Source organism: Syngnathoides biaculeatus, chromosome 9 (assembly GCF_019802595.1).
Source record: "Syngnathoides biaculeatus isolate LvHL_M chromosome 9, ASM1980259v1, whole genome shotgun sequence".
Taxonomy (NCBI): domain Eukaryota; kingdom Metazoa; phylum Chordata; class Actinopteri; order Syngnathiformes; family Syngnathidae; genus Syngnathoides; species Syngnathoides biaculeatus.
This window is the reverse complement of record NC_084648.1, coordinates 13,243,898-13,257,225: the sequence shown is the minus strand read 5'-3', so window position 1 is coordinate 13,257,225 and position 13,328 is coordinate 13,243,898. Positions and strand designations below refer to the sequence as shown.

Genomic DNA, 13,328 nt, shown 5'->3' with positions numbered 1-13,328 from the left:
ATAAGCTTTTCAAGAATGCCGTGTCTCACTTTGTCCTACAGAAACGTCTCCATTTCCTCTGGCTTCGGAAAACGGGTTGCTTGTTTATCGAAGCCCCGAGACGGGGGAAAAAAAAAAAGCAGATGAATATAAAGAGAGGAGGTGAGGAGGAATTAGCGCACGCTGCAGCTCACCTTGAGGAGCTTGTCCTTCTTGCGTCGCCACTCCTCCCACTCGTTGACGATGCGGCCCCAGAGGATCCAGGTGTCCTCCTCCAGGTGGGACAGGTTGGAGGAGGCCGAGGAGCTCGACACCAGCGAGGAGCCGCTGTTGCGCCGCGAGCCCGTCATGGAGCGCATGGACTTGGAGTCGGCCTCCAGCAACCTCGTCGGAATAGAGGAGAGCGACGGCGTTAAAATGTAGCGGTGGACGGAAAGGGGCAGAACAAAAAGCAAATAACATGAAAAAAATAGCATGCTCTTTTCCAGAACCATGTCAAATTTAAAGTTTTATTAGGGCAGTCGTATAATGCGCGGCAAATTGGGATTTTAGTTCGTTCACTTTTCTCATTCGCAGCTAATGTAATGGAATGAAATGTTCCGACATGCATCCGTTATGCGTTTTCAACAAAAAGTGGAATATTAACTCAGTTTGCACCTGTCATTTTAAAAGAAAATTTGGAAGCAAAACAATACATTACAAACAATACACAAAATGTCACATTTGTAAACAAAAAAATACAATTCACAATATTATGTATTTCTTTATGAAAAGGTAAACCATGAGATAAAAGTTGCTTTTTTTTAATAAGACTAAAATGGTAAGTATTTTTTTTATCTTTATTTCCCGACAAAAGTGCAAACAGCAGGAGTCGCTTTCTTTCTCACGACATCAGTTGAAATTCAATTTTTCTTCCGAAAGTCATGATGATAATTTCAATTTTACCACTTCATTCTCGAAAAAATTGCAGCCATGACAGCTAAAAAGTCATTTTTTTCCTTTTTGTTGTGGCCCAAATACTCGTTCGAAACTCTGCGTCAGACTAAAATGGAAACTTTTTGGTGACCTTGCGTGAACTTCATTTGTTTGTGAATAATGCACGAATCCTAATGACAAAACTGCAGCGAATTAGTTGTCTGCCGCCTGCAATTCTATTTTGGGATGGGAACTCATGACGTAACCCTTGATTTGATATTGTTGTTGACTATTTGGAATGTAAAGACATCAACAAATACTTCGTGTCACCTATTCTGTTCCTCCAGCTTAGCCAGCAGCTCCAGTTCATCTGGACTGAGGTTCTCGGAGTCTGCCGGGGAAACCGCAGGCGCCGACAGCGCTGCGTCGTGGGAAGAAGAATCCGGGCTGAGGACGGGGCTCCCCGTCGACAGGGGGTCTGGGTCCAAAGCGGGAGGGGAAGAGGGGCAGTCCAGGTGTGTGGGGGCCACGCTGGAGCATTCTCGCTCTGGGCTGCCGCCGAGTAGAGACATGATTATTATGGCGGAGTGGGAAGCAGCGCAAGGGGGGGACGCTCCTCAGGATGGAAAGGGGGGGGGGGAGAGATCAGCCCACAGTCACCTGGTTGGCGGAGGAGCCAATAGGATCAAAGGTCTCCAATCCTGGTATGGAAGAACAGAGATTTAAGACAAAAAAGATTTGAACCATCGTTTGCTGCCATTTCTCTGCCATTCAGAATAATGAACACGCAGTTTCCGCTACTCTTTTATTAAAAGCTCCTAAATACAGTAGTAAATTGAGATATGAATTACCTGACTTACAAGTTTTTTGAGGTACAAGCAGGCATTTGCCCCCCGTTTTTTTTTTTTTTTTTTTTTACATTGGCTTCCAAACGAAAACTTGAGACAAGCGCATTGTACGGTGGCAGTGAACTCGACTCCACATACTTCATGATAATCAGCAGTTTGGCTATCGGTGAACAAGTCGTCTTCCCCCCCGACCCCGGAAAAAAAAAATCCTCAAGATGTTTAATGCCTCATCCAGTTAACGTTTACTGTCAAACTAAATATGAAACAAGGAGAATTTCAAGTTATGAATTTAAAACAAATACATAACTTTGCCTTAGTCAGCATATTTAAACAAAAACTGGATTAAAACATATAGATGAATAATATTCACAGGCATTAATTCTTTATCCTATATGAAAAATGACTAACATTACAGCATGTTACTAATTCCCTTACAGTAGTAATAGTAGTACTCTTCATTGGTGTATCCATGACATTACTATACTGCCTCCTGGTGGCCAAGGCGGGCACACAAGCCGGAGTAGCACACTGAATCGGATTGCAGCAATGAATCATGGTGCACAAACAGTTTAATTCATCCATCCACTTTCTTTAGCTGCTTATCCTCGCTAGGGTCGCGGGGATTTCTGGAGCCTATCCCAGCTTTCAACGGGGCAGGAGGCGGGGTACACCCTGAAGTGGTTGCCAGCCAATCGCAGGGGACAAAGAGATCAGAGCTAGGGGCAATTTAGAATGTCCAATTAATGTTGAATGTTTTTGGGATGTGGGAGGAAACCGGAGTGCCCGGTGGAAACCCACGCAGGCACGGGGAGAACATGCCAACTCCACACAGGCGGGGCCGGGATTGAACCCGGGTCCTCAGAATTGTGAGGCCAACGCTTCACCAGCTGACCTACCATGCCTCCCTGTTTAATAAATTACATTCTATTTACTTATGTTATTAGAAAGTATAATACAGTTAACCCCCACTACTTTAAAAAAAAAAAAAAACATTCAAACAAGATTTTGATTGTGCAGTGGTACACATGCCTGACTTCGGTGCAGGCAGCGTGGGATCGATTCCCGCTCAGTGCTGGTGTCGATATCTGCCCTGCGACTGACTGGTGACCAGTTCAGGGTGTAGTCTGCCTTTTGCCCAAAGCTAGCTGGAATAGGCTCCTGTGACCCCTTGTGAGGATAAGCGGCTGGGATAATGGTTGGAGGAAAACAAGCAGCTCGCAAGATTACTAACTGTAAGCTTCCTCTTTTCATTATTGGGCCAAATCTCAAGTGTGTTCTAGGCCTTAGTGAGTGAATTTATTAATATGCTAATTAAGAAGTAAACATTGGAGTAAAACAAAAACACTGGTAGTTGTGCATACGTCCCCAAATGCTGAAGCAACAGCAGCGAGCTCATCATGACTGAGCAGGCGCACACACACACACGGCCTCCTCTTAAGTGAGGTCATCGCACAGCAATCAAAACAGTGGAGTCTGAAATTAGCAGTGGTGCTTTTGCAAAGTCCTGTAAAACGGCATTAAAAGAAAAAAAACGATCATTTTGAGAGTTCAAAACAGGGCTTAAGTCAAGTTACTCATGGAAACTCACTCCACACCGCGCCAAAACATTTTAAGTCAATGGAACACAGACGGTTTAGCTTCCAGATGATGACCTCACTTTTTCCGTGGGCTGTTTAATGAATGTCAAAAGGTTCTGAGGGTTTTTGTGCTCTACTGTCCACGGTTTATATCCAGTCGTTCGAGGCGTTTGAGTCTTCAGCGCGACATTCATCTTGCTCATGTAAACAAAGTTTAGCGCGTTAGGTTTTCTCAACGTGTGTAGTCGTTAAGCTTCAGCACTCCCGCGACCGTTTCGAGGATAAGCAGCTTGGAAAAATGGATGGATGGATGGATGGATGGATGGTTGGCCTATTAATTCCCCAATGTCAAATTCATTTTTTTTAACACATGCTTGTGTTGGCGATAAAAAGCTCCATGTGATCATTTCACACATTCCAGAGAGGGGGAAAAAAAATTGAATTCTGCCTGACATTTTCCGACTGCAACCCGCTTTTCGTTGTATAGTGAAATGGATGGCAAATCATTTGTACAAGCGTCAATATTATAATAAACATCGTGTGAAGTCCACAGCATTGTCAACGATTATCATCATCATCATGAAATTTATGTCATAAACGCGACTGTAAAAGGTTCTCGAGAGGTCGCCGTCGCCAATCGTTTGACACAATTAGAGAACACAAGGCAGCGCGTGACACCGAGATCCACAACCAAAACAAGCGGGGCAGGAAAAACAGCGAGAACAGAAGGGCAATAAGAGACAAGGGGACGCTTTCATGCGCAGCCGCCGGCCCAATCAAAAGAGCCATTAATGAGCGAGTGAGACCAATCACTTTTGGAGCGAGGAACGTATTCACCGGGCGCTACGGGACGTCGCCGCTAAAATGCATTCAAATTGAAGCGATGTGGAAAATTTATAATATAACTACCTTCGAAACCGGCGCCGCTACTATAGCTTCATACGCAGGGCAAGCAGGCAGAAGTCAATGGCTGTGATGTTACAAAAAACAATCAGGAAATACCAATAGCTAACCAGGACTCGAGCAAACGATAACAGTCTGCTTTGTCAGACAAGCGACGTTGACGGCGACGTCGCCACAACAACAAGGACTGCTCAGTGTCGAGGTCAGAGTGCGCAATGTGTCAATCGTCCGCGGTTACTGTAAAGCGATACGCGCGCCGCCGACGATGATTTGAAGCCCGCTGACAAAGCCGTGCAGATGTTCCGAGTGTGACGCCGTATGACTGTACGATGACTCAAGCGTCCAAAGAAAACCCGCCCATAGGATTTGTCTTGCCGTCTCGACGTGCGAATTAACCGGAGGCTCCCGAGTCTCAGCTCATGATTACTGGGCGGCTTCCAATGTCCATCTTTTGTTAGGTGTGACTTCTCCAGCAAATCTACTTTCCTCCCCGAGTGCTTTCTACGTAGATTTTTCTCCAGAATGCGTCCGATTTCCAAAAGTCCTCGTCCTTGGGAGGGAGAAGCCTCGCATACTCGATCCCATCTGGCAAGCAGCCTGGGGCCCTGGCCCTGTTTGATCGCCTTCACCTCAACTGTTTTCTAATTAAATAATAATAACGCTCTGCTCCGAGACAAAAACCTCCATGTCGTTAACTGTTTCCTGAAACGCAAAGCAAAAAAAAAATAATCTGTTCAAACCCCCTCCCCAAAAAAAGCAAAGCAAACTAATGACTTACTGCTTTGAGGTCTCGCATTGTTTGAAATGTGACTTTTAAATGAAGCTTCAAATTGCGGTCGGCATGCCAATCAAAACCGTTGCAAGAAAATCCGCTTCACCTAAATCGTGCGCCAGCTCCTCCCTCTGCCCGGCTGGCCACGCTTCGAGGCTCAGGGCCGCTCCGGCAGCCTTGCCTCCAGGCCGACCTCGCTGTTAACGTGCGCTCATAAGTTGGCTGCTGACACGTGGGCTCATTTCCACGCAGTTCACCTATTTAGACCAGTCTTTGCACCAGCTGCTCGGCCTGACATTGCTCAAAGTGTCTCTTGATACACTTGCTTTGTTTAATTTCCATAGCTTTGCCATTTGTGAAACGAGCACCCAGGCTCCACTAATGCAGATGTATTGACGCGCTAACTGCATCGGACGCAAGCCCCGGTTAACAAAATCTGATTATGTTCTCCAGCGCTGCATCTGACAAGTCCAGACGGCGGACCTCGTTGTTCCATAGACTGGCAATAGCTACCCATTAACCCGGGGAACGGGCCCGGTTTCCACTGGCAACGGCACAGCCACAAATATGTAAATGATTTGGACTTAATGGCTGAACCCACAGCCGAGAGGCTATTTAACTAAAACAAAGACTGGAAGATTTTCTCCAGTTTGGTGCCGAAACTGTTTCTGTGTGTTTATTGTGACTGATGCTTTCCTGTGCTGAATTCAGTTAACGGCATCACACTCCAGATAATAAGTTCCCTGGAGTGCTGCTGGGAGATGTAATTGTCCGGAAACAACCTCACAAATCCATCAATTACTTTACTGTTGCTGTTTGGACTGTTTTAAGTGTCTAATGCAGACATGCTTACTTATCGCCATAAAAATCTCCACCAACCAGATTGAAACGTCCATTTATCACACACATATAATATATGTGATGAATGAAGGATTATTGGCAGCTCCAAACTGGAGGATAGCACAACTAGTTAATCTCTAATTAATACGGTAAGTGACTGCACTAAAGCAGCGTGTATGGAAGTAAATTAGTGCCACCAGGATTTGAATTTCAAATTGATCACATTTTCAATAGTTGCTACAATTCGGTGTCTGAAATTCACCGTCTGTACCACCGGGCAGGGTTACTTCAGGTCAGAACGGAACAGCCAGCCAATCGCAGTTACGCTTTCTCAGTCACGTGACGTCACATACTAAGAAAGCATAACTGCGATTGGCTGGCTCTTCCGTTCTGACCTGAAGTAACCCTGCCTGGTGGCACAGACGGTGAATTTTAGACAGCGAATTGTAGCCGGTTGAATTTCAGACAGCGAATTGTAGCAACTATTGAAAATGTGATCACTTTACATTTCAAATTCAAATCCCGGTGGCACTAATTTACTTCCCATAAGCATGGACAACTTCCACTGTAATAAATCAACTTCTACCTCTTTACTTCTCTGCTCACAGGTTTAAGCATTTACTTCAGTCGGGTTTATTGCAAGGCAAATGCAAACAACGTTTTTCTCACGGCTGGGCGCGTATTTACTCAACCAGAGAGAAATATATTAGGGGTAACGTGATTATTAAGATGGGAGGCACAAAGACCTGTCCGATCCGAGGATCTAAATGTTTCATTAAAATTTAAAGTTATCATACCAAAGGATTATTTTTCAATACAGATAGCAAAAGCGGTGTTTATTGAAGCGTAGTGAGAGCCCTGCTACATCGAAAAAAAAAAAAAAAAAGCCTAAACTTTGCTCATAGCTTTATGGCGTCAAATATACTCTCAATGAGTAAATGCTCAACCCAAACTATTTCTTAAAAAGAAAAAAAAAAAAAAGCATGGACTATGACCTACACATGATATTGTTCGAAAGAAAACGGATGTATTTCAGTGTTTTATTCCTGGGAGTTCAGTCAGTTGATGCTTTAAACAAGCTGTGATGCCAGGAGGAAAGCAACGTCAATTGGGCATAATGAAGAAAATTAAAATATTTCATGAGCTTAACATTTAGAAATGGCACATTTTGATTCCCGGCTAATTATTTATACTACATTTGCATGTTGGCGTCGATACAAGGGCGGACTGCACAATTCAGTCATTGTGCAGTCCGCGGAACCCGTCAGATCCCGTAACCAAAGTGCAGCCTACGGGAAGAGAAGGGGGGGATGCAAGAAGAGTAAAAGTCACACGGACAGGAGAGGAGCTTGGGGAGCACTTCGGCAAGCTCCTCCCTGGGTCAGAAAAGTAGAGGAAGTGCACCAAGAGTGGACCACTCTTTGGATCAAAGTGTCTATTTTTGAAAGTTGAAAACATACGAAAGAATGGGGAATAGAGTTAGCATGGAATCAATGGAATGAGAGCTGGGAATTTGATATTTTCATTATTACGCAGGGTCATTATCAACTTTTCACCAGAAAGTAATTCTTTGAATACAGTCTACTCAACTCTTGTGCATACCTTTCGACATTATTAACAGCGCACTACGACTTCCAATATTAAATATTTATTTTTAGCGAGTATCTAATAGTTTGTCAAGTACTCAAATAATTGTTGCCCTATGTTTTTTTTTATTATTATTTTTAACCATTAACATGCATTTTATTCTCATTTATGAGTCGTGGACTTCCATCCTTAGACTCCATATTTTGTTACTGAGTGAGGGCTATAAGCGCCGTACAAAGTTTGAGGCAAAAATAGCCTTTGCTAAACTGTTGCCATTGGCGATTAGCATTTAGTGAACTAGCGATTACCATTGTTGGTAAAAAAAAAAGAACTATAATTCAGCTCACCCATATTCATGTTATATCTACATCACACATCTAATACTGTATTAAAAATTACTTACCGATGCTCATCTGGCAATATTTTTCACTGGTCCAACAGTGCGTCCTTCTGCAACTAAATGCTGTAAACATGGAGCATGAGGCAATGGTTCCGGGCAGCCCAAATATGCTATTATTATTTTATTTTATCTCTATGCGGAAATTTTTGTGTTGACCAACTTTTGTGATCGACTTAGCTCCCCCCCCCCCCAACCACGTCCCCCCTTCAGCGTACAATGATTTGGTTAGTACACCAGCATTACAGTACATACTGAAATCATACTCAGTTCCTCCTCCTCTGCTATCTTTCTATCCATCCATCCATTTTCTTTGCCACTTATCCTCACAAGGGTCTCAGGGAGTGCTGGAGCCTAACCCAGCTGTCAACGGGCAGGAGGCGGGGTACACCTGGAACTGGTTGCCAGCCAATCCCAGAGCACATTGAGACAAACAGCCGCACTCACAATCACACCTAAGGGCAATTTAGAGAGCCCAATTAATGTTGCATGTTTTTGGGATGTGGGAGGAAACCGGAGTCCCTGGGGAAAACCCACGCAGGCATGGCCAGAATATGCAAACTGCACACAGGGAGGGCCAGGATTGAACCCGGGACCTCAGAACTGTGACGCTAACAGCTGAGCCATGGTGACACCCGCTACTTTTCCATTTATTTTAATACTTACGTCCTAGAAGTGTTTTTCTTGAAAATATCGACTGTAGTTTTTATTCTCCTGCGGCTTTAGCATAGTTTGGTGACAAACTATAACATGTTTCAATTTTCAAACAACTTTTGGCTCCGTCGCCATCAGAGGAATGCATCTTCCTCTGAAAAGTGAGAACTTCTTCTCATGTTGGCCACATTAGACAGCAAATTATTTCACAACAGCGCCTCTGCAGGCTATATTAGAGTAGTGCACCCCATTTTTTTCTAGATGACTTATTAATCTTGATGTTACATGTACTTGCAAAGATATTACAGTGTAAAATGAGGTTAATGAAACTATGTTCATCCTGTTTGTAATGAGCGGTTTAAATATATTTGTCTCTCATTTACACAAACGTTCAAAATTCGGATTGCTTATCCCAATGACTTCGAAACTCTCACATCGCTGCATCGTGAGGCCAGAGCAGAGGCAAATATTTGAATGAATGAACAAACTGGGTGAGTCACAAGTGTAGTATTTCTTTGGGTCTGTGCCCACGGGATCAGAACAAGAAGACTTGAAGTACGTGAAAAAGAGATCACTCGTGAGCGAGAAAGAGTTTTGTTTCCCTCGGGCCGAGAGACGTGATATGCCTTTCGCGCGTTGTGACGATTTCACAGATAAGGCCGAAAATCGTCTCATTGTATAGGACTCATCGCTTCATCAGTGGGACAGTCAAGACGAGATTAGAGCCAACAGACTGTAATCAATGGAATGGTGAGCTGACCCCTTGAAATTGAGATATTGGGAGTACTCGGGAGTCAGATGGATGAGGGATTTCCAAAGCTTTTTAAATTACTATGCACAGGGACGTTGGCTTACCAAAACACATAATTTCAATTATGTCAACTTGAGAGGAACAAAAAAAAAAGTTGAAATAAATTTCTCAAATGTTTACTTTTTACAGTTAAAAAAATAATAATTTTAAAAAAACCAGTACCATCATTTATTGATGCTACTGTTCACACAAAGTCATTAAATAGTGACAGTAACTGCTGAAGCGATTTCCACACTGTTGGTAACCGACTAATGCGTGTAAACGGTCTTAGATAAAATTGGGGAGTAAGTTTAGAGTCTCGCTGGACATTTTAAATTAGTTCCCTGCACAGGACTAAAGATTTATTTTATGCAAATAAGTCAGTGTTACAGTGCATTCTCGTAATGCAGCGCCGCATTGTGTACGTCCCACGTTTCTAGTACCTTGTCTTGAGTTTTGCCATTTCCCCATTCAGTCATCTTATTTTCTCCACCTCTCACTGCTAGCCTTCCCAGTTAACATGGATATTTGACGTCGATAGCTGTCAACGGCGGGGAACGCGTTAATGGAAACGTAACCGCGATCGCGACTTTGACTCCCACAATTTAATTAGCTTGATTGTCAGCGACTTGGTCGATTACAATATAGTTACAATATAGTTGCGAGTTAGTACCTCATGCTGAGAGAAGAAAGTCCAGCAAACACTGGCGAGGGGCTCGTGTCTCCAAAAGGGATCGATCTCTCTTTTCTGGCCATGACTTGAATCAGGGGAAATGACAAACAAGTCGACATGTAAAGAGCGCCGTGCAGTTGTCTCCTTTTCAAAGGTAATCTTTAAATATCTAAAAAAAAAAAAACAAAAAGGATAAGCGCCCAGGAAATAGATAGATGTGATAGGAATAATTCAGACACAGAGTTCGTTGATTCGTTACACGCGGCAATGATGCGATTTAATCTTTAAGTGACACCGAGGAGCAAATGTGTTATTCCTGCAGACATTTGTCCCTGTTGTTGTCCTCGAGTCCCCGACGGGTTATCTGGTGAGAGCCGCTTACATGTAAACAGAAAAGCGAGGAGGCTGTAAATAAAAAAAAAAAAAAGAGATTACGCCACTGCATTCGGCCACTATACTTGGGGTTCAGCTTCACAGCCTTATAATCCATCCATCCATCCATTTTCTTTTGCCGCTTATCCTCAGGAGGGTCGCGGGGATTGCTGGAGCCTATCCCAGCTGTCAACGGGCAGGAGGCTTGGGACGTTTGGGATGTGGGAGGAAACTGGAGTGCCCGGAGGAAACCCACGCAGGCACGGGGAGAACATCCAAACTCCTCACAGGCGGGTCCGGGATTGAACCCGGGACCTCAGAAGTGTGAGGCCAACGCTTTACCAGCTGAGCCACCAGCCTTATCATATAACTTTCAATTTAAAATGTACAGTAGTGCTTTGATATATGAGTGACTTATAATTTTTTTTTTTTTTAATACAAGCGCTTTATGAGAGCAGTGAACAACACATTTAACCGCCTGATACAAATATTCAATAGCATCTATGGCGCAGTGCTATAGCCCTAGCAACAGCTTGAACACAAAAACTGTAGCAACACACGTAGGCATACAGAACAACAGTCACATAGACTTTATCCTCTGCAAAGAATAACTAATATGAGTGCCAGACTGATGAACCGAGAGGAGTTACGATGTCTTAATGAACAGTGTCTTATTTCCGCCCTCGAGGTGGCCAGAAGACCATCATACCAGAAAGAGCAACAATGGCCATTCAATTAATCCAGTATGACTTTTGCAATTTATCCCATTACTGTTTATTTTTATGAAGACCAATGTGAACTACTGCTATTATTTTTCTCGTTAAAATACATATGAGAGTCGGCTAGAACAGACGCATCCTGTTTGCATCCATTTTCTTACCCGCTTATTCTCACAAGGCCAACCAATCGCAGGACACATCAAGACAAACAGCCGCACTCACAATCACACCTATGGGCAATTTAGAGTCTCCAATTAATGTTGCATGTTTTTGGGATGTGGGAGGAAACCGGAGTGCCCGGAGAAAACCCACGCAGGCACGGGGGAGCACATGCGAATTCCACACAGGTAGGGCCGGGATTGAACGTGCGACCTCAGAACTATGAAGCCAACGCTTTACCATCTGATCCACCTTTCCACCGCATAGCATTTTTCATGGGAAAAACTATTTGATGAGTGTTTTTTTTTTTTTTGGCTTAAACTCATAAGTTTAGCTCATAGGTGAGCAAAACTACCATAGACATGAAAATGGAATTGAGCATATAGACCTGCAGTATGAGGCCAAAGTAAGTCAACTACAACACATCTGGACACATAAAAACAACAACAAATAAACCAGAAAAATGAATAAATAACTGCCATTTTTATAAAGGAGAGCATGTCTTACACGAACGCTTGCCCCAACTCCTTTTTACATAAGATTTCTCCGAGTGAGCAACATGACAGCTCATCTCCCACATCAGAGCTCGCCTGCTTCGTAACTTGGATCCCCGGACAGGCCTGCACGGTTGAGGCGGAACGAACGTCTGTGCTCTTAAATGACATCCAGTATCTCACCACCACCCCCGCGGGAGGGAGTCAACATATACCGGGCGGCTTCCCACGACAGGCAGCGTGCTTGTGTAACAGCGTCCGAACGACAACAGGACATCATCCTCCAGCAAAGGCGACAATAACAATAATGCATAAACGGGGTGTGCAAATGATATTGCAATGTCGGCGTCTTGTTTGACCGGATATGCGACGGAATGTAGCATCGAGCACACGTAATATTCATAATGTGATGATGATAATAACAATAATAATCATAATAATAGCAGGAGGAGGACTGACACACGTGAACATTTACGTCCACATCCGAGAATGATTTTAAGCTAGGTGGGCCCGCGTAGTTTAGCACTGCAATTTGAAACGAACCAAGGTGGTCTCGTAACAACACTTTCACCTTGCTAAATGAATATATGACTGGATAATGGATATAAATCCCAAAAGGCTTACCAGACGTGTTGTTCCATGTCGCGGCAGTGCGGTGAGAGTCTTGCCGAAGACACGACCGTCTAAATATCAACTCCGTGGTGGTGTTATCGGCTAATTAAAATCTTAACAGACCGCCGCGGAGAACACACAGGCGGATGGCGTCCAACGCTGTGCCATCTCCGTCCGGGCGCTGACAGCCGCGCTCTGTCATAAATAAAGTCGCGATTAATGTATTAACGTTTAAATATTTTTTGGTTTGAAATCCGCGGAAACAAACATGACGACTCAACGAAAAGGTGTGGGGGGGGGGGGTGAGAAGCGGCGCAAAAACGGGCAGCGGCATCAATCACGACGAGGAAATCGTTCGGAATGGCCGGCGTGCGGCACCCTCGGGAGGACGGGCGAGCCAATCGGCGGAGAGAACGGGATTTGATTGACGTGTCACTGGCCAGTTGCCTGCTGAACGTACGGTCGGTCGCGCGGAAGAGCGGCGAGAACATCCAATCAGCGTCGATATTTATTATGACGAAGGGCGGGGCTTGCAGGTGTTGCACAGAGGCGCAGCCAAGAGGAATTAATTAAGCATGATAGATAGATATAGATAGATAGATAGATAGATAGATAGATAGATAGATAGATAGATAGATAGATAGATAGATAGATAGATAGATAGATAGATAGATAGATAGATAGATAGATAGATAGATAGATAGATAGATAGATAGATAGATAGATAGAGATAGATAGATAGATCACTGATCTAAAAAAAAAAGACTGGATGGCTCATTGGACACCAAAATTGAAGTCGCCTTCCGCCATCTTGATACTCCCAAAACAACCATGCCGACCTGTCCAGCGACAGCGATTAATGCGTGGCTGTGAAAAAACATTCAACAGATAAATGTGAAAGATTTTCTTTGACACTGTTAAAGTTTGTTTGTAAAGGTTTTTTTTTTTAATTTTCTGATTATCTTAATTCACTTGAATAAAGTTTTGTTTATGGTTGTTCGTGTTCATTGTTAACTCTCTGCTTCACCTTTATAGGC

At 43.7% G+C, this 13,328-nt stretch overlaps 1 protein-coding gene across 4 annotated transcripts in view; it reads right to left on the bottom strand.

Moving 5' to 3' along the window:
* evi5l (ecotropic viral integration site 5 like) overlaps window positions 1–12,756 on the bottom strand; it is a 34,386-nt gene extending 21,630 nt beyond the window's left edge. For 3 of the 4 annotated variants that reach the window (XR_009796483.1, XM_061830400.1, XM_061830398.1), the window contains exons 1-4: window positions 12,304–12,756; window positions 9,936–10,104; window positions 1,225–1,595; window positions 174–363 (exon numbers count right to left, since the gene is read on the bottom strand). Coding sequence is in view for 3 of the 4 variants with exons in the window: in XM_061830400.1 (XP_061686384.1) it covers window positions 174–363; window positions 1,225–1,466 (432 nt within the window). In the remaining variant the exon portion in view is untranslated. The remainder of the gene's footprint in view (window positions 1–173; window positions 364–1,224; window positions 1,596–9,935; window positions 10,105–12,303) is intronic. The other variant, XM_061830399.1, reaches the window with a different exon arrangement.
* Window positions 12,757–13,328: the final 572 nt, after the last annotated feature.